Genomic DNA, 19,426 nt, shown 5'->3' on the forward strand with positions numbered 1-19,426 from the left:
CATGTCTGTAAACCATTCATCCCACTTTACTTTTAATTTTTTGTGTTTTTTTTACTTTTTATTATGCCTGCTGTTTTTATTTTAAAATAAATTTTATATAGAACTAAAGTTATCCAGCAATATATGTTAAATCATTTATTTTGTCAATATCACAACTCAAAATTAATTTATACCAGAGGAAAATGTTTATAGGAAGAATTAGAAATGAAAATCTCTCTTGTACTACCAAATTTCAGACCCATTTTTTCTACCTGACTTGTTACTGTTTGAGGGCAAGAAGGGCATTCCTGTATCTATCAAAATCATATATATATACACACTTTTTTTTTTTTTTTTTTTTGAGAAGGAGTCTCATTTCTTGTAGCCCAGGCTGGAGTGCAGTGGTATGATCTTGACTCACTGCAACCTCCGCCTCCTGGGTTCAAGCAATTCTGCTGCCTGAAGCCCCTGAGTAGCTGGGATTACAGGCGCCTGCCACCACACCCAGCTAATTTTTTTGTAGAAATGGGGTTTCACCATGTTTGCCAGGCTGGTCTCGAACTCCTGACCTCAGGTGATCCACCTGCCTCAGCCTCCCAAAGTTCTGGGATTATAGATGGAGCCACCACACCTGGGCAATCACATTTATATTTATTCTTTGTTTTAATAGTTCTACTTCCTGGAATCTGTACTCAAAATAAGAAATAACTCCTTTGCACACTTACTTTTTATAGCACTCTTTGTAAAAACAATACACGGGAAACACAAAAGTCCTTCAGCATAGAACTGTCTGAGTAAATGATGAAACATCTTGCAATTATAAAAAGTAATGAAGATTTTGTTATACTGCTTCACGGTACTTTCAAAATTTACTTTTCTGTTAAAAAAAGCATGCTGCGGTAAGAATATATATATGTAATATGCTAACTTTTAGGAAGAAAGGAAGGGTAGATATAAATATTGTATATATACACAAATACATAAACAGTCAATAGCATTGAATATCCATAGTGCCCAAATTATGGTCCTTAAAATACCATTTTCTCCATATGCTTGTTTATATTTTCAAAAAGAAATAATGGGAAGATGAACTAAACACGAATGAAAATGGTTACCTATAGGAGAAGGGAAGGAAAAGGCAAAGAGATGGCAAATAGTTCTTCTGATTGTACCTGGTTTTTATAATTCTGAATTTAGAACCATATACATTTTTTTTTATTTTTATTTTTTGAGACAGGGTCTCACTCTGTCACCCAGGCTGGAGTGCAGTGGCACAATCTCAGTGGCACAATCTCGTCTCACTGCAACCTCTGCCTTCTGGGTTCAAGAAATTCTCATGCCTCAGCCTCCCGAGTAGCTGGGATTACAGGTGCGCACCACCACACCTGGCTCATTTTTTTTTTTTTTTCTCTCCTCTATTTTCAGTAAAGATAGGGTTTCACCATGTTGGCCAAGCTGGTCTCAAACCCCTGACAAATGATCCACCCGCCTCGGCCTCCCAAAAGTGCTGAGATTACAGGCGTGAGCCACGACACCTGGCCAATATAAATATTTTAGAAATTAAATCTTAAATACACAAACTATCTGTAAAATGCAAAAGCACCTAGAAAGAAATGAACCTAGGTGTATATCTAGGTGATGGCAAAACTACACAGGGAAGTATTGTTTTAAGTAATTTTAATGCAGTATTATTGACTCTACATCTCTAGTGGGACATAGCGTAGAGACAAAAATCACCACAAAGGTATGTTAACCTGCACTTAGTAGTCTTATCTTTAGTAAAAGTATTGATATTATTATGTTGAAATTCCTATATATAGTTGGATAAAACAAATAATATTATTAGAAACTGTAGTTTTCAGCATAAGTAAAAAGAGATACAAATAAGATCTAAGGCTGGGCACAGTGGCTCATGCTTGTAATCCCAGTATTTTAGGAGGCTGAGGCAGGAGGATTGTTTGAGCCTAGGAGTTTGAGACCAGACTGGGGAACATAGTGAAACCCCATCTCTGCTAAAAAAAAAAAAAAAAAAAAAAAACACATTCGAACACTAGCTGGGCATAGTGGTATGCGCCTATAGTCCCAGCTACTTGGGAGGCTGAGGTGGGAGGATGGCTCGAGCCTGGGAGGTAGAGGCTGATATCACACCTCTGCACTTCAGCCTGGGCAACAGAGTGAGACCCTGTCTCAAAGAAATAAACAAAAACAAGATTTAAGAAGCTCAGTAAAACTTGGTAGTTGATTTGAAATGAAAAAAATCAGCATGAATGCATGATTAGATTTTTTTTTCTATTTCCTAGCTTTGTGCACTGAAAGGGCCTAGAAGCAGTAGCAAGTCAATAGCAAATGTATATCTATAACTCCTAGGTTTTGGTCTTTAAAATGTCATTTTCCACTGAAAAGATCAAGACTTCTTAGGGAAATAGATGATTGCAAGTCTGGAACCTTGTTTGATAGTGGAACACAAAGAAGATATCAAAGACTGTTGGAGTTGTACCAAAAGGGTCCAAGAGCTGACCTGAAGGGGACTCCCACTGCCTCAAAATGGGTACCTTTGAGCCTTAAAAAGAGCAATAACTGAAACAAATTAGTTCATAATGATGCCTCTCAAAATAAGAAAAAGCACCAAAAAGCCCAAATAGCCAAAGCAGCCCTAAGCAAAAAGAACAAAGCTGGAGGCATCATCTTATCTGACTTTAAATTGTACTACAAGGTTACTGTAACCAAAGTAGCATGGTACTGGTGTAAAAATATATGAATAGATCAGTGGAAAAGAATAGAGAATCCAGATGATGGGTACAATGATGCTGGGAAAAGTGCATTGCCGTATGCAGGAGAATGAAACTGGAATCCTGTCTCCCACCATCTACAAAAATTAACTCAGGTGGATTAAAGACTTACCGGTAAGACCTGAAAAATACTAGAAGAAAACTTTGATGAAACTCTTCTGGACATTGGTCTAGGCAAAGAATTCATGACTAAGACCTCAAAAGCAAAAGCAACAAAACTAGGAATAGACAAATGGGACTTAATTATTAAGCAAAAACTTCTGCACAGCAAAAGAAGTAATCAACGGAGCAAACAGCCTGCAGAATGAGGGAAAATATTTGCAAACTATTCATCCTAAAGGGGACTAATATTGAAAATTTACAAAGAAATCAACAACAACACAAAACAAAAAACCCCATTAAAAATGTGCAAAAGACATGAATAGTCATTTTTCAAAAGAAGACACACAGATGGCCAAGAAGCATATGAAAAAATGCTCAATATCCCTAATCAGAGAAATGCAGATTAAAACCACAATGAAATACCATCTCACACCATTCAGAAGTTTTAGCTGTTACGAAAAAGTTAAAAAATAGCAGATGTTCGCGAGATGTTCCTGTAGAAAAGGGAATGCTTGTACATTCTTGGAATGTAAATTAGTACAATCACTATGGAAAACAATACGGAAATTTTGTTTTTTTTTTTTTTTTGAGACAGAGTCTCGCTCTGTCGCTCAGGCTGGAGTGCAGTGGTGTGATCTCCGCTCGCTGCAAGCTCCGCCTCCCAGGTTCACGCCATTCTTCTGCCTCTGTCTCCCGAGTAGCCGGGACTACAGGCGCCCACCACCACGCCCGGCTAATTTTTTGTGTTTTTAGTAGAGACAGGGTTTCACCGTGTTAGCCAGGATTGTCTCGCTCTCCTGACCTTGTGATCCGCCCACCTCGGCCTCCCAAAGTGCTGGGATTACAGGTGTAAACCACCGCCCCCGGCCAGTATGGAGATTTCTTAAAGAACTAAAAAAAGAACTACCATTCAGTCTTGCAGCCTCACTACTGGGTACCTATCCAAAGGAAAAGAAATTATTATACAAGAAAAGGTATCTGAGCTCGGATGTTTATCACAGCATTATTCACAGTAGCAAAGATACGAAGTCAACGTAAATGTCCTTCCATGGATGATTAAAGAAAATGTGTGTATGTGTGTTTTGTACATACATACAATGGAATACTACGCAACTATTTAAAAAACATGTTTTTTCCAGCAACGTGGATGGAGCTGGGGGTCATTTTTTGAAGTGAAATAATTCAGGAACAGTTAAATATAGCATGTTCTCACTTATAAGTGGAAGTTAAATAATGTGTGCACATTGACATGGAGTGTGGATTAATAGACATTGGAGACTGAGACGGGTGGGAGGGTGGAAGGGGAGTTAGAGATGAGAAATTAATGTGTACAATGCACATTATTAAGCTTATGGTTACACTGAAAGCCCAGACCTCACCACTATGCAATATATCACCACTATGCAATACGTTTACATAACAAAACTGCACTAGTAATCCTTAAATGTATAGGATTTTTTTTTTTTAAATCAACCTGATCACCTTCAGAGGTTGCTATGACATCAGTGCATTATTTTGACAATTAGGAAATAAGGGCAAGGGATCAAACGTTTATCTTGACTTTGTGAGTTTTAAGAGTCAACCAAGTAGTAGGTGAAAGCTTTTTTTTAGCAAGAACCCTGCTAGTAAATGCAGAAGGAATATGGAACTAGAAAAGTTACTGTTTCATAAACTTTGGTAAAATAATAGAATTAAGTAAAGGTCATCAATGGCTGCTAAAATCATTAAGTGAAAGATTAATCAAGAACTTTATTTTGGATGGATCAGGCTAAATGTAAATCCAATAATTTTATACCACTAAAACAGGACATTATATAAAAGTGATATTATATGCCTCCCTGAATACAAGCACCACCTACGAAATACGCTTGCCAAAAAGATTTCATCTGAAACTCATCCAGCTTCTTACCACCAGATAAGGGAAATATAGGATAGGTATGTTAAATAAGTGTATAAGGAAGGTATTAGCCAAATCCCAAATATGGGAAATTCTAAAGAAAAATTACAAATAAATATCATGGGAGGAAAAGAGTTGTGGGGGTGGTAGCGGGGAGGGCAGGTGTAATATGGATTCAAAAAGAGGTAAGTGATAAGTAATGTATATTGGCTCTGAATTTAAACATAACGCTTGTAAAATGATACTGGAGAATATTGAGTAAATCAAGTAATATTGAAGACTTACTGTTAATTTTGTTAGGTGTAATAGTGGTATCGTGGTAATAATGATTTTTTAATATCTGGGTGAAGTAATGTGACTTAGGCAGCAAAACAGAAGGTATGTAGATTTAATGGTAATTTGGGAAATACAAAAAAGAAGTTATGTAGATAAGCAAGAATGACACAGTTTGGATAATTTCTAAGGGGTTCGTCTTAGTCTATGTACTTAATGTTTTTTTTTTTTTTTAACTTAAAGAGTCTGTCAAACTTTGAGCAAGGCAGTATTTTATTAAACTTTTAAATCTGTGTTTTATAATTAAATAGTGTTATATTGTGGTAAATCCTGTTTTTCTGTAGAATATTTTGTTTTTTCATTTTGTCGGTGTCCAGTTTGTCTCTAATTGAGTACAATTTTTTTTTTTTTTTAATTCCCAGTGCTTTGCCAAGTCAATTAGAAGTGGCCTTGGGTCTTCAGTAAATTGTACATTTATGTGGATACATTCACACATTATAATTGTAGATAAGCTCGAATATTACAAATTCAGAATAAATATTTGGGCATTTAAAACATTACGGTTTGTATTTTAAGAAGGTAAGAATATAATTTATGGATGTGACCTGGGGAAATTAGTCCTCTTCTTTTTCTGTTTTGTAGCTTTATTGTTGGCATATTGATCTGTTGTTTGTTTTCTTGACACTTCTCTTTATTTGCTTTTCCTTTTATAGGCCAGTAGTTACAAACTGTTTTAGCAATAATAAAGGAAAAATGACAAAATTGGTACTAAAACATTTTAAGAAACTAGTGTGTTCTGTAATCAGTAGATTTAAAACTTGGGAATCAAAGAATGTGGTCAGGCCAGGCATGGTGGCTGACTTCTGTAATCCCAGCACTTTGAGAGACTGAAGTTGGCAGATCACTTGAGGGCAAGAGTTCAAGACCAGCCTGGCCAAAATGGCGAAACCCAGTTTCTACTAAAAACACAAAAAATTAGCCACGCGTGGTGGCACACACCTGTAGTCCCAGCTACTCTGGAGGCTGAGATAGGAGAATCACTTGAACCTGGGGGGCGGAGGTTGCAGTGAGCTAAGATTGCACCTCTGTACTCCAGCCTGGGTAACAGAGTGAGACTCAGTCTCAAAAAAAAAAAAAGAAGAATGTGGTCAGAATATCTTTAAGTTTCCATCCAATTATGTATATGCTGCATAAAAGTACTTTATTTATCTTTTAGGTTGGCAAACAAACAAGATAAAGAAGGAGCATTAGGAGAAGCTGATGTCATTGAATGTCTATCTCTGGAAAAATTGGTCAATGAGCACAAGTGCCTGTGTCAGATAGTAAGGTTTTTTTTTTTTTAATTTTAATTTTTTGTCCTTTCAAATAGGTTTAGTATAACTTGGTTTTTATAAAAGTGATAGCAGTTAAAAGGCAATCTTTTCAAAGAATTTTTTGTAACCTATGAAATCACACTCCCACTTTTCTGTTGATATAACTTAATACCATAATATTTGTTGTCTGTTTCATTGTCATTTCCATGAACCATCTCTCCATGATTTCAAGGAGCTTCCCATTTGCATTTTAAGATATTGCTGATAGGATCTGTGCACTGTGCCAACACATCATAGTATGACATTTGTAATGGGAAAGAAAAGTGTAAATATAACATTTAAACATATGAGAGATTCATAAATAATTTTGAAAAATTATATTGCTGGGCATGGTGGCTCATGCCTATAATCCCAGCACTTTGGGAGGCTGAAGGGGGCAGATTGCTTGAGCCCAGGAGTTTCGGACCAGCCTAGGCAACATAGTGAGACCCTAGCTCTACAAAAAATACAAAAACTAGCTGGTGTGGTGGTGTGTGCCTGTAGTCCCAGCTGCTTGAGGGGGCTGGGGTGGGAAGACCACTGGAGCCTGGGAGGTTGAGGCTGCAGTGAGTTCTAATCCAGCCACTGCACTCCAGCTTGGGCAACAGAATGAGACACTGTCTCTAAAAAACAGAAAAAGAAAAGATAAATCATATCAGGAGAGATGTCATACAGTCGTAAGGAAGATCGACAGTGGATTTAATAATTTATTTTGGTTTCAAAAAACATTAGCCTGTCAATCTTATGGATGTTTACTGCCGTAGATTTTAGTATAAGGAATTAAAACTTCCTGGAATTTTTAATAAATAGAGGTGCTTTTTATGGCAATTAAATTTTTTCTTCTAATATTGTAAGTGGCACTATCACCCTCTTTATAATATCTCACATAGTGTACAGATGTTATCTGTAAAATATTTTAAGTCCTATATACTAATGTTAATAATCATGGCAATAGTATGTTTTGGAAGTTAAATAAGCAGATGCTTCATATCGTTAACTTAAATAGCTTAATTTTGATTTGCCATTAATTATACTTAATGGTTTATGAATAGATTTGTGTGGAGACCTTTTAATCTTTTAGTCAAATAAATTTCTGTTTTAGGAACCATGTTCAGCAATCTCGGGGTATGGAAAGAAAATTGACAAGTCCATTAAAAAAGGCCTTTTTTGGCTGCTACATGTTATTGCAAGAGACTTTGATGCCTTAAATGAACGCATCCAAAAAGATACAACAGAACAGCGTGCTCTTGAGGAACAAGAGAAACAAGAAAGAGCTGAACGAGTGCGAAAATTACGAGAAGAAAGGTAAGTAGATTAATTTCGCACCACGGTGCATTTGAAGAATCAAAAACATAAGAATTTGATGAATTAGTTGTTAGTTTTATCTGTTCAGTTTCTTCTTTCTATATGAAGGAAGACACTAGGTAAATTTTGTATTTCTATGGATCTTTTTCTATACAAGTTTGGTATAGAAATTAGGTAGATTCCTAATTTTCTGGAGATTGTATAGTAGTTAAATTTACTCCTTATGTAACCATTGCCTTCCAGAGTTTTGAATTTTTATCTCTGATTTCTTATGGGTATCTTTAGTGCAGTGATTCTCAATGCACAGGGTAGTTTTTAACATTTGGCAGTGTCTGGAGACATTTTTAGTTTTCACCAGTAGGGGGAGGGGTGGAGTACTACTCGGCATCTATTGGGTAGAGGCCAGGGATGCAGCTGAACGACCTATGACAAACAGGACAGTCTCCCACAACAAAGAATTATCAGGCTTAATATGTCAATAACGTTGAGACTGAGGAACCTTTTTAGTTTCAGCAAGGATAGAAGGTGAGCTGATAGAGGATCATTCAACTCAAGCAAAATCTGATCCAGAGTTGCTTTATCTGGCCTTCTGTGTAGCTTAACATAATTGTAGCCAAGAACCTACTACCTTTGGTGACCTACTACCCTTGGTGACCCCATTATGAGGAGCTTTCTTATACTGTGAAGGCAATCCTCTGATAACTGATATTTTTCATTTAATTCATCGATAGGACTTAAAGAAATATTTATAGAAATGACTCTCTATCCCCAAGTGCTCAATAATATGAATATGTCATTCATCAGGGATCTCTTTATATGAAAAACAGATTAGAGTGAATGATTTTGACAGCTGTTGATACAAGGTTTTAGTTCCTGTGAGAATCTGTTTTTTTCTTAGTGTCTATTTTTATCATATAAAGCTCAGTACAACCAATCATGCATGTAAGTATACCTTTTATATATAATATTTATAAAAATTAAATATATGGCCATACTTATGTGAAAACTCCTTTTCCTCCACTAAGAAAATAAAAATAGAAGCAACAAAAAAATTGAGTTGCATAAAAGAAATCTAATGTTAGTAACTTTTTAAATGTTTTTGCCTTTTCCGTAATGATATTCTAGATCATGTCATGGCAGGCTTTGTCAGTGCTCCTCACCCTTTCTTTCTCCTTATCCATGCCATTGTGGTCTGAGACCTCTCCTCTTGAGGAGACCCCTCCTGTTGGCCAGTATTCCATAATTAAAAGTAAATTGACATTCGGAGACGAGTGATGAAAAACAACCTTTTACTTCACTAAATCCAATCTAATTGGTTCCGATAGTCATTTGTAGTGTTTGAAAAACAGTAACACATGCCAAGTAAAAATAATATATTAATACTGTATTCCTGAATTTGTTTACTAATGAATAACATTGATAACAATGACTATCTTGTGAGAAAATTCATTCACAGAGTGGTCTCTCATGTATTACTTTATCTGACCCTTGAAACAGCTCTCTGAAGTGGTTATTTTTATTCACATTTGTGGGAAAGCTAAGGCTCAAAGATCCAGGTCCAAAGTCACAGAAGTAGTAAATTGCAAATCTCCAAATCTTGGCTTCCTAGGTTCATAATAAAAGGATATGTATTTCCATCTACAACACAGCTAGTAAATATTATGGTAATGAACATTTACATTGCTATACCGTACTTACAGTCCAGTTAAAAATCCACAATATTTATATTTCTTTTTTTTTTTTTGGTTTTTGGCTGCTCATCTTTTTTTTTTGAGACGGAATTTTGCTTTTGTTGCCCAGGCTGGAGTGCAACAGCACAATCTCAGCCTACTGCAACCTCCATCTCCCGGGTTCAAGCGATTCTCCGGCCTCAGCCTCCTGAGTAATTGGGATAACAGGCATGTGCCACCACACCCAGCTAATTTTGTATTTTCAGTTGAGACAGGGTTTCACCATGTCAATTAGGCTGGTCTCAAACTCCTGACCGCGTGATCCACCCGCCTCAGCCTCCCAAAGTGCTGGGATTACAGGCGTGAGCCACGGTGCCCGGCCAGCTGCTCATCTTAATAACATTACTCATCATATATGTAACAACATTAAGTATAAATCACAGAGATAGTAAATGTTCAGTGGTAACTAATATGGAAATACTTATTTAATCTGAATGATACATACAGTAACTTATTTTTATAGCCACTCAACACTATTATGGAAGTTATCTAGTTGAAATATGATATACAACTTGATAAAATATTTTATATTACTACTCTGTCATATACTTCTATAGAATCAAACTATAGATATTCTAGTCTTTTATTCTTTTATACTAAACAAGAAACATGTTTATGCAGAAGTAAAAACATAGATTGAGTTGAAGGAATGTTTTCCTAGTTTTATAAAGAAGACTTGGCCCTTAAGAAAAGAGTTAATAAGAATAATTACTATTTGTTAACACCAGTAAAGAGGACAGCATTGATTTTGGAGGGTAATTAATAAGTTGATCAGTAATACCCTTGGCACATGGAAGAATAATTGCACTGTTGATATTAAGAAGTCGGTTTTAAGAAATGTCATTTTTATCAGCATTTTAAAAAATTGAAGTGATTAGTCTTTACATAGTGGGGAAGAAGCCTCTTGCCTGCATAAGGATTTTTGAAATGCTCTCAGTAATTGAAAACCGTGTCTAGATATTTAAATTGCTACATGTAATAGCCTTATACCGATTGCAGTTTTTTTAAACATGGTTCAGCCTTTTCTCAAAGGTAATTTCAATTATTTTTCCTCGAACAATAGAAAACAAAATGAACAAGAGCAGGCTGAACTCGATGGAACCGGTAGTCTGGCTGAATTGGACCCAGAACCAACGAATCCTTTCCAGCCAATAGCATCTGTAATCATTGAGGTATGAATGATGGCAAATGTAATTTTTGTATCTTAAGTTAAGTTGGAACTTGGAAAAGAAGATGGAAAGTTGGGAAAGCAGGCAGGGAAACAGAAGTGTTTCTTCAGAGAGATTATTTCTATAAGAAATTGGAGATGAGAGACTGATGAAAGGTTTACTGCTTTGTCTTACTCTTAAATTACCTTTGAATCTAGTGTAAAAGGGGGAATATGACTTCAGAATTAAATGACAATAAATAAAAGTTGACTGTAGCAATTATTGTAGTTGCTGTGTTGATAAATCTATTTTGTCATTTATTTCATATAGTAATAATATATTTACTCTTATTTACATTTTCTGTGTTTCTGTATTGCTGTTACTGCCCATTTGTAATATTTATTTAGAATGCATTAGAGTACATAAACAATTTTCTGTTTTTCCAGGATACTTAAGGATGTTTGAAACTGCAATAAATTCTCCTATATCTGAACATCATTTATTTCCATTTTAAATCAGAAATTTTATCAACATTAATTTGTAGATTTTAATTATGAAGAAGTTACGGGGTTGTGTGTGTGTGTGCATATGTGTATCTGTGTCTTTGTTTTCATTTTCTGCTCATGTCCAGAGTTTGCATTGGCTCTGCTTTTATGGCTGGCAGCAGCCATGCCTCTTCTGAGGCAGTGCTTCCTAAACCTTAGGCTGACGTCCTGGTCCTGCCTGTGTATTCCCCATTCCTCTTCCTCTGTCACTACCTCCTTCCACACAGGTGCTCATCTGGAAAGGTGGATGATTGTTTAAATTTCCTTGGGGCTGCTACTGAGGAGGGAGGCAGCTCCGCAGGTAAGAAGATGATTGGATAGTTTTGGTATTGTTTTATTTTGCAAAATAGTTGGTAATATGAGACATTTGTTTTTAAGTTGCTTGGATACCAGGAGGTTTAATTGTATTCAATCTTTCATTAACCTCATTGCATTCACCCTAAATATGTGCTTTTCTAATTATAGTAAGACCATCTTAATAGCATGAGCTATTGTTTTGTCTCCATTCTATCAGATATTATATTTGTCAAGTTTTGTTTTATGTTTTTTAAAAATATTGAGAGAGGTCAAGTTGTGCTTTTTACTTTGAAACATCAATTATTCTCTGTGTATAATAAGGCTTGCTTTATAAATAATGGCTAATTATTTTATAGTACCATGGGTATAAATTATGTAGAAGGCTCTAGTGCTTCTCCCAGCACCGTATTTTCCACAATGTATAGAAGTGAATAATAGTGGTGTACGACATAGTATATCACATACAGGAAGTTCCCAAATTAATAAGTGGCATGGGGAAAGTACACTTATGCTTTGAAACTATAATAATTTCAAGAAGATGGCCAGTAAAGAAATAAAAACAAATTAGCTATATATATATATATTCTTTTTTTAAACATACCGATTTTCTTTTTTTCCCCACAAAACTTTTTTAGCATGTTTCTTGGTACAGAAGCACCTAACATTTTTTTGATTATTACTGCGGATAATTAAAATGGTGAGATATTGGAAGGTATTGGTTCTAGAAGAGACAGACAGATCAATGGAACAAATAGTAATAAACCTAATTATGTATGAGCATTTTAGTAAAAGATAAAGATAACATTTCAAATCTGAGAGAAAAGAATAATAGAACAACTTAATCATTTAGAAAAACGAAAATGATTGAATATTGTATACCCAGTTAAATTCCAAAAGTATCAAAAATTTAAATATGTTTTAAAAAGTGAAAGTCTTCAAGTTACTAGTAGATAATATAGTTAAGTCTTTATATGTGCTTGGAGGAGGAAAACATTTCAAAGCAGGACAATCAAGCCACAAATCATAAAGGAAAAAGGCAGATAGATCTTATATTACCCAATTTTAGAAGAGCTATTCTACAAAGATAAAAAGCAAAAAGGAAATAAAGTCTAGTGAAAAATAGAACGCATAGTCTCATGAGGCTCTGTGGCTAGTCCTAGTGACACGTATGCACAAAATAACTCTTACAAATTACTATGAAAATAATGAGAATCTAATAGAAAAGTGGGCATTCGGTTACCAAAGACAGTTTCCTAAAAAAAACATTTAAAATGTCAATAAGTGGCTGGGCGTGGTGGCTCATGCCTGTAATCCCAGCACTTTGGGAGGCCAACGTGGGTGGATCACGAGGTCAGGAGTTCAAGACCAGCCTGGCCAAGATGATGAAACCCCGTCTCTACTAAAAATACAAAAAATTAGCCAGATGTGGTGGCACATGCCTGTAATCGCAGCTACTCCAGAGACTGAGGCAGAGAATTGCTTAAACCTGGCGGGGCGGAGTGAGCTGAGATCGCACCACTGCACTCCAGCCCGGGCGACAGAGCAAGACTCCGTCTCAAAAAAAAGAAAAAAAAAAGTCAATAATAGTTCATTTTTGCTAGCAATAAAAATTTTAGCTTAAACTCAAATGAAAATAACACTAAGATAAAAATATATATTAATATGACAGAGATGTAAAAGGTCAATCATGATATGTGGTATTGAATATGATGTAGAAAAAAAATCACTGTCCCAACCCTTTGCCTGGGGTGTACATTGATTCAGTTTTTCTGAAGGGAAGTTTGTGACTATATGTGACATTTTTAAATTTGCCTACCCACTGACTCAACAGTTCTACTGTTAGCAATTTAATAAAAAAAAAAAAAAAAAAGCTATTAGGATGATTTGATTTTTTAGAATAGTGAAAAATTGGAAATAAATTATTTGTTCATTGATACAGAATTGGTATGCTATACACATTCAACATAATAATATAATTGAATATAATTGTAGCTAATATTTATGTAGCATTTACTATGTGTAAGGCACTGTTCTAAGCACTTCGTATATTCATTGGCATGGAAAGAAATGTATGTTCTTCAATAAAAACTTTCTTTTTTGTTTAAACAAATACATAATCTATATGTATTTGTAAATGTATATATAGATACATACATTTATGTATGTTTCTGGGTAATGTATGTCTGTACAGGATGTGTGTATGTACATGTGGGGGTTGGCAGAGAAAATCATCTCTTAGTGATTATATACTGAACAGATTATATACCGAATAATACAGATGAATAGTAGTCATCTCTAGTTTGTGGAATTACTGGTAATATTTGTTTTCTTTCGTTATACGTTCTGTGTTTACTGAAGGTTTGACATTTGGCATCTTTTAATGATGTATTCATGAAATCATTTTTAAAATAGGAATCTCACAGTGTCCTTGAAGTTACAGAATGCTGTTAAGGTATTTGATTTCTCCCTTAAAACTATCTTAGATAAAACCATCATAGTAAAGATAATGTATTTTATTTTTTGTTAGAATGAAAGAAAACTTGAAAGAGAGAAAAAAAAGCAAAAAATGGAGAAAGACAATGATGGCTGCCACCTGAAACATAAAATGGAGCATGAGCAAATAGAGACAGAAGGCCAGGTTAATGACAATGGCCAAAAAAATAATGAATTTGGACTAGTAGAAAATTATAAGGAGGCATTAACACAGCAGTTAGAGAATGAAGATGAGACAGACCGGCCATCGTTGGAATCAGGTAATCTAGTTATTTAAAGTAATTATCTTATGTATATATAAATAAAACTTACACTTCATCTCATTTTTTATGTTTATTTTTATAAACGAGTACTGCAATATTTTTCTGTCTTCAATGCCATATTTACCATGATTTTCTCAAGGTCTTTTATTATTCAGCCAGTTTGTTCCTAACATGTTTTTCCATGATGACTTAAAATGTGGTCCTTTGTAACTTATAAGGATTTCAGCAGAAAATTCCATTTTTAATTTTATTTTCATAAATTTGGGATACAGCATAGCTCTGAAGAATTCTTGGAATAAATTTAACATCTTAAGTTTTTTTGTTTGTTTTTTAAGGCTCATAAATGCTACACCAGCATCATTTCCTTTATTGACTGGCTATTGCTGTAGGTTGCAAACATAATCAGTAGAACATTTTTAAAACGTCTTGTCAAGTAGCCATTTTTCTCTTATTTTAATATAAAAAATCTTCAACTCATAATTGCTTTTCTTTTTCTGACTGGCTATGTTATATTACAGAACGTTCATGATTTTTGGTATGGTAGGGATATAGCCTGCATTTGGAATCAGACAACTTGGGATAGAATCTTGACTCTCTTATCTACTAGATATATGTTAAGTTATATAACATTCTTTAGTTTCTTCATCTCTAAAATGCAGATAAACATTGCCTTTATTCACAAGACTTTTAGGGTTACTTAGAAAATAACTCTACTCCTAGCAGTGTCAGCCACATGAGAGATGCTCTATGATTGTTGCTTCCTTGACATTTTTAGTTATTAATATGGCTTCTTTATTTATAAGACATTTTTATAGTATCACCGGGCTTATGAAAATAAGATTTCAATTCCTGAGATACAGATTAGCTAACATGGATATTTTGCTGGATGAAAATATTAGATTTGAAAGTTATACTTTTTGTCAGTTGGGAAGTTAGGGCAGTCATATTTATACCCATATAACTGTCAGCCGAGTTAAAAAGGAATTAGACCTATTACGGTGGTCTCTAAGTTTCTAAATAGTTCTCTTCTGCTTGTTAAAGAGCAAAGTAATTTTGGCAAATGATTTGAAAATATAGCACAGGGAGATCTCAGATAGTAAATCATGTAACTGTAATAATAACTAATATATTTTATACTTTAAAACATGCCTTTGGATGCGCTACATTATTCAACATAATATTTTGTTATTTAACATAGCAATCCCAGGGATATAGTATGCCATTATATAAATGAAGAAACCAGGGACTTGAAGAGGTTGAGTAACTTAAGATCATATATCCTGTCTGTGTAAGCTGAGACCCCAGTCCAGATCATCTGATCCACATCCTGTGCTTTTCCATGACCCTGAACTACTGCCTGCCCTAAAGTACCATTTGGTGGTTGTATTCTTCCACATCTTGTGAATCTATTCTTCCATTTGTTAGGCTTGCCACTTTAATTGTACAAAGACCTATTTGTTTTTATATGAAATGAAATGTTTCAAACAATACTAATTTTTTTAGAATAATAATTTGTTTCTGTGATTGTATTTTTTGTTTTGTAGGCTTCACAGATAATGTATATATTTTGTTACAGATAATTCCCATTTAGAAAGTACATTGCACACACACACACACACACACACACACACACACATACACGCGCGGCAATTTTGAAATATTGCAGTTACATCAGCTGGGCAGGGTGGCTTACACCTGTAATCTCAGCACTTTGGGAAGCCAAGGAGTGCACATCACTGGGTCAGGAGTTCAAAACCAGTCTGTGCAACATGGCAAAAGCCCGTTTCTACAAAAAAATACAAAAATTAGCGGGGTGTAGTGGCACATGCCTTCAATCCCAGCTACTCTGGAGCCTGAGATGCAAGAATCACTTGAACCTGGGAGGTGGAGGTTGCAGTGAGCCAAGATTGCACCACTGCACTCCAGCCTGAGCGGAGAGTGAGAAAAAAAAATTGCAGTAACACTGATGTTCTAAATTTAGTTAACTACTGTGTCATCCTAGTTTACCCTATTAAAATTTATACATTAACATAGATTTCCTTAAAGTGTTTATATGTGTTTAAGTTACAATATGTAAATAATTTTTTTGAGAAAGAACACATTCAATTCTGCTAGTTCTAATGTGATTTTGGTTACATGTTTATATTGTATTGGGCCTACCTTCTTTAGGAGTTATTTAATTTTTTTACTTATTTATTTGATTTTTTTTTTTTTTTTTTTTGAGATGATGTCTAGTGTCTCACTCTGTCACCAAAGCTGGGTGGCAATGTCACAATCACGCTCACTGTAGCCTCGAACTCCAGGGCCCAAATGATTCTTCTGCCTTAGCCTCCTGAATACTTGGGACTACAGGCACATGAAAACAAAGCCATGCTTTTTATTTTTTTCCATAGAGATGCGGTCTCGTTATGTTGCCCAGACCATTCTCTTGACTCCTGGGCTCTCGCATTCGTCCTACTTCAACCTCCCAAAGTGCTAGGATTACAGGTGTGAGCTGCCGTGCGTAGCCTTGTAGGGGTTATTTTAAATAAGTAACATGTTTAGATTTGTTTAGGGCCCTTTATGTCACATTTCAAGGGATTATTTTTGGACTGTTTATACCTAGAATCATTCTACATATTCCACTGAAAAAAATCAAATATACTGAGTGACACAGTAATGAGTAGCTTATTTTCCCAGATTATTATGAATTTCATGGAAACTCTTGCAATTAGACAATTATATTTGTTTCATATGACATTTTTTTTGTATTCTGAAAAACCTCTCAGAAATTCAAATGTAGAATTTTGGCTGTTTGTATCATATTCATTGGCCATTCATTCATTCAATAAGCTATCACTTAAAAAATATATTCTTAGTAAATGCAAGTACACATTTGATTATTGTAACAATTTCCAAAGTTGAATAGTCGTTTTTTGTTAATAATATCAATATTTTTGTTGTATTCTTTGTTTTCTATTATAAAAGTTCACTTTTTCATAAAGATATGAAGTTTCATGTTTATATTCTTGTAGCTAATGGTAGAAAGAAAACTAAGAAACTAAGAATGAAAAGGAACCACCGGGTAGAACCACTTAATATAGATGACTGTGCTCCTGAGAGTCCAACACCGCCCCCACCCCCTCCTCCTGGTGAGTGAATTGATACTGATACTGAATTTAGAAATATTGCTTTAAACAATAGAGAGAAAAAAAAGAAAAAAGGAATCTTGTCATTTTTATTCTGCATATTCATTATCTTGTATATTTGTGAAGAAGAATCTTTTACTCTAATTTGGACAAAATTTGCTGACAAAAATATGTGCATTGCTTTTTTGAATAAAAAAAGTTTTATGAAGAAAAAAATAAGTACAAACTAGTAAGAAAATTGTACCCAGTATTTCCTAGAATATGTTCAAGTTCTGTTTGAAATATCAGTACCTACATGTTAATTTAAGTTTCATGATGGATGGCTAACATGAGCTTTTAAAACATTGGACTGGCTCGGCATGGTGGCTCACGCCTGTAATCCTAGCACTTTGTAAGGCCAAGGCGGGCTTATCACCAGGTCAAGAGTTTGAGATCAGCCTGGCCAACATGGTGAAACCCCATCTCTACAAAAAATAAAAAAAAAAAAAAAAAATTAGCTGGGTGTAGTAGCACGTGCCTGTAATCCCAGCTACTCAGGAGGCTGGGGCAGGAGAATCACTTGAACCTGGGACGCGGAAGTTGCAGTGAGCCAAGATCATGCCATTGCACTCCAGCCTAGGTGACAGGGTGAGACTCCATCTCGGAAAAAAATAAAAATAAAAAATTGGACCTTTCATCCTGAAACTTAACATTTGAAACCAAGATGTATTAATTTTTTCTAATATATTTTCAATATATGTACCCATGTCCTAAGTTGTTACGAGGATTAAATGGAGTAATGCATATAAAACACTAGGACTTAACTTGCACAATAATTGTGAGTCACTTTTCAGCACTAAGCTTAGTACCTCACCTACTATAGGTGGTCAATAAATATGTAATGACTAGATAAATATGTGTATAGTGCCCTTATATCCCTGCTGCAAGGCTTTAGAAATTATTTGGTAACATTTTAAGAATCTCTTGTCGACTCATTTCCAGTATTCAATTTATTAAGGAAATATTTAGTTTCAGCCTAGAGTTAGAATGATATCATGAGTTTGTTTTTGATAGTGGTGAAGGTGCTTTTATTTTTTATTAAAAGTTATTGAAAAGTTAAAGCAGGTGTTAGCAGCCTATAATTACATTTTAAAATATAGAAGCCATTTAAAATGGGTTTCTGGCTTTCCATACTGTCATTCAATATATTTGAATTGACACTGAATGTTACATATGCTTCCTTTCCAGCGAGGGATCCTCTCAACAGACCTAAAGAAGCCTTGTTTAACAGTGTTTTTAAAATGTTTTTCTTTTTCTTTAGTTGGCTGGGGAACCCCTAAAGTCACTAGACTTCCAAAACTTGAGCCTCTTGGTGCAACACGTCATAATGGTAATGCAAAAGGATTGGTTTTCAGATATCATCTGTACATGTTACATTAACTTTTCTTTAATCTCATAACTTCAACAAACTTATGTTTTAGTTTTGGAAGCCTGTCAAATCCACAGCCATCCTTTTTCATTATACTTTTTTTTCTTTTTATTTAATTTTTTATTCTTAAGTGTGCTTTACATCTATATCATTTGATTTGGTGTTTACCTTAGAATACAGAGGTAAAAAGAATCATAGCTTGTGTTTATTATCCATGATATATTTATACAAGGAGTTATAAAAAGGAAAGGTTTTAAAATAATTTAACTATGAGACCTTACAATTGTAACTTAAATGTTAAGAAGCTGTAGTTTTCTATATATGCTCAATATACTCGATGATAATGCCACATAATTTTTTCTCTCTACTCCTAATAAGACAACCAGCACTGAATATTAAAGTGAAGATCAACACAGTTTATAAAATCAGAGATCAAATCAGTAAACCTAATAAAGTTCGACTAAGTAGAAAGAAAGTTACTAACATTTTTGTTGAATTCAGAGAACAACTTTCTTTGAATATAACTAACATATGCTGAAGTCTAGGTAGTTTATGGCATTAGAATTCTAGGATGCAAAAAGTAGAGGAAGGATGTTTAGGAGAAGTAGAGAACTGCCTTATAAAACAGGGAGAAGTTCTGATTACAGCCCATCATCTAGGTCTCTTCAGTAAAATATTTATAGAATGCAAAAGAATTATAGATCATTGTAGCTAAAT

At 34.7% G+C, this 19,426-nt stretch overlaps 1 protein-coding gene across 4 annotated transcripts in view; it reads left to right on the forward strand.

The window, feature by feature from the left end:
• ARL13B (ADP-ribosylation factor-like 13B) overlaps nucleotides 1-19,426 on the forward strand; it is a 75,995-nt gene that overhangs the window by 52,957 nt on the left and 3,612 nt on the right. For all 4 annotated transcript variants that reach the window (XM_011927606.1, XM_011927608.1, XM_011927609.1 and 1 more), the window contains 6 exons: nucleotides 6,257-6,362; nucleotides 7,495-7,697; nucleotides 10,491-10,599; nucleotides 13,945-14,170; nucleotides 17,188-17,304; nucleotides 18,602-18,670. In XM_011927606.1, coding sequence (XP_011782996.1) covers nucleotides 6,257-6,362; nucleotides 7,495-7,697; nucleotides 10,491-10,599; nucleotides 13,945-14,170; nucleotides 17,188-17,304; nucleotides 18,602-18,670 — 830 coding nt within the window. The remainder of the gene's footprint in view (nucleotides 1-6,256; nucleotides 6,363-7,494; nucleotides 7,698-10,490; nucleotides 10,600-13,944; nucleotides 14,171-17,187; nucleotides 17,305-18,601; nucleotides 18,671-19,426) is intronic.

This window comes from Colobus angolensis, unplaced genomic scaffold (genome assembly GCF_000951035.1).
Source record: "Colobus angolensis palliatus isolate OR3802 unplaced genomic scaffold, Cang.pa_1.0 Scaffold73, whole genome shotgun sequence".
In the NCBI taxonomy this organism is placed as follows: Eukaryota; Metazoa; Chordata; class Mammalia; order Primates; family Cercopithecidae; genus Colobus; species Colobus angolensis.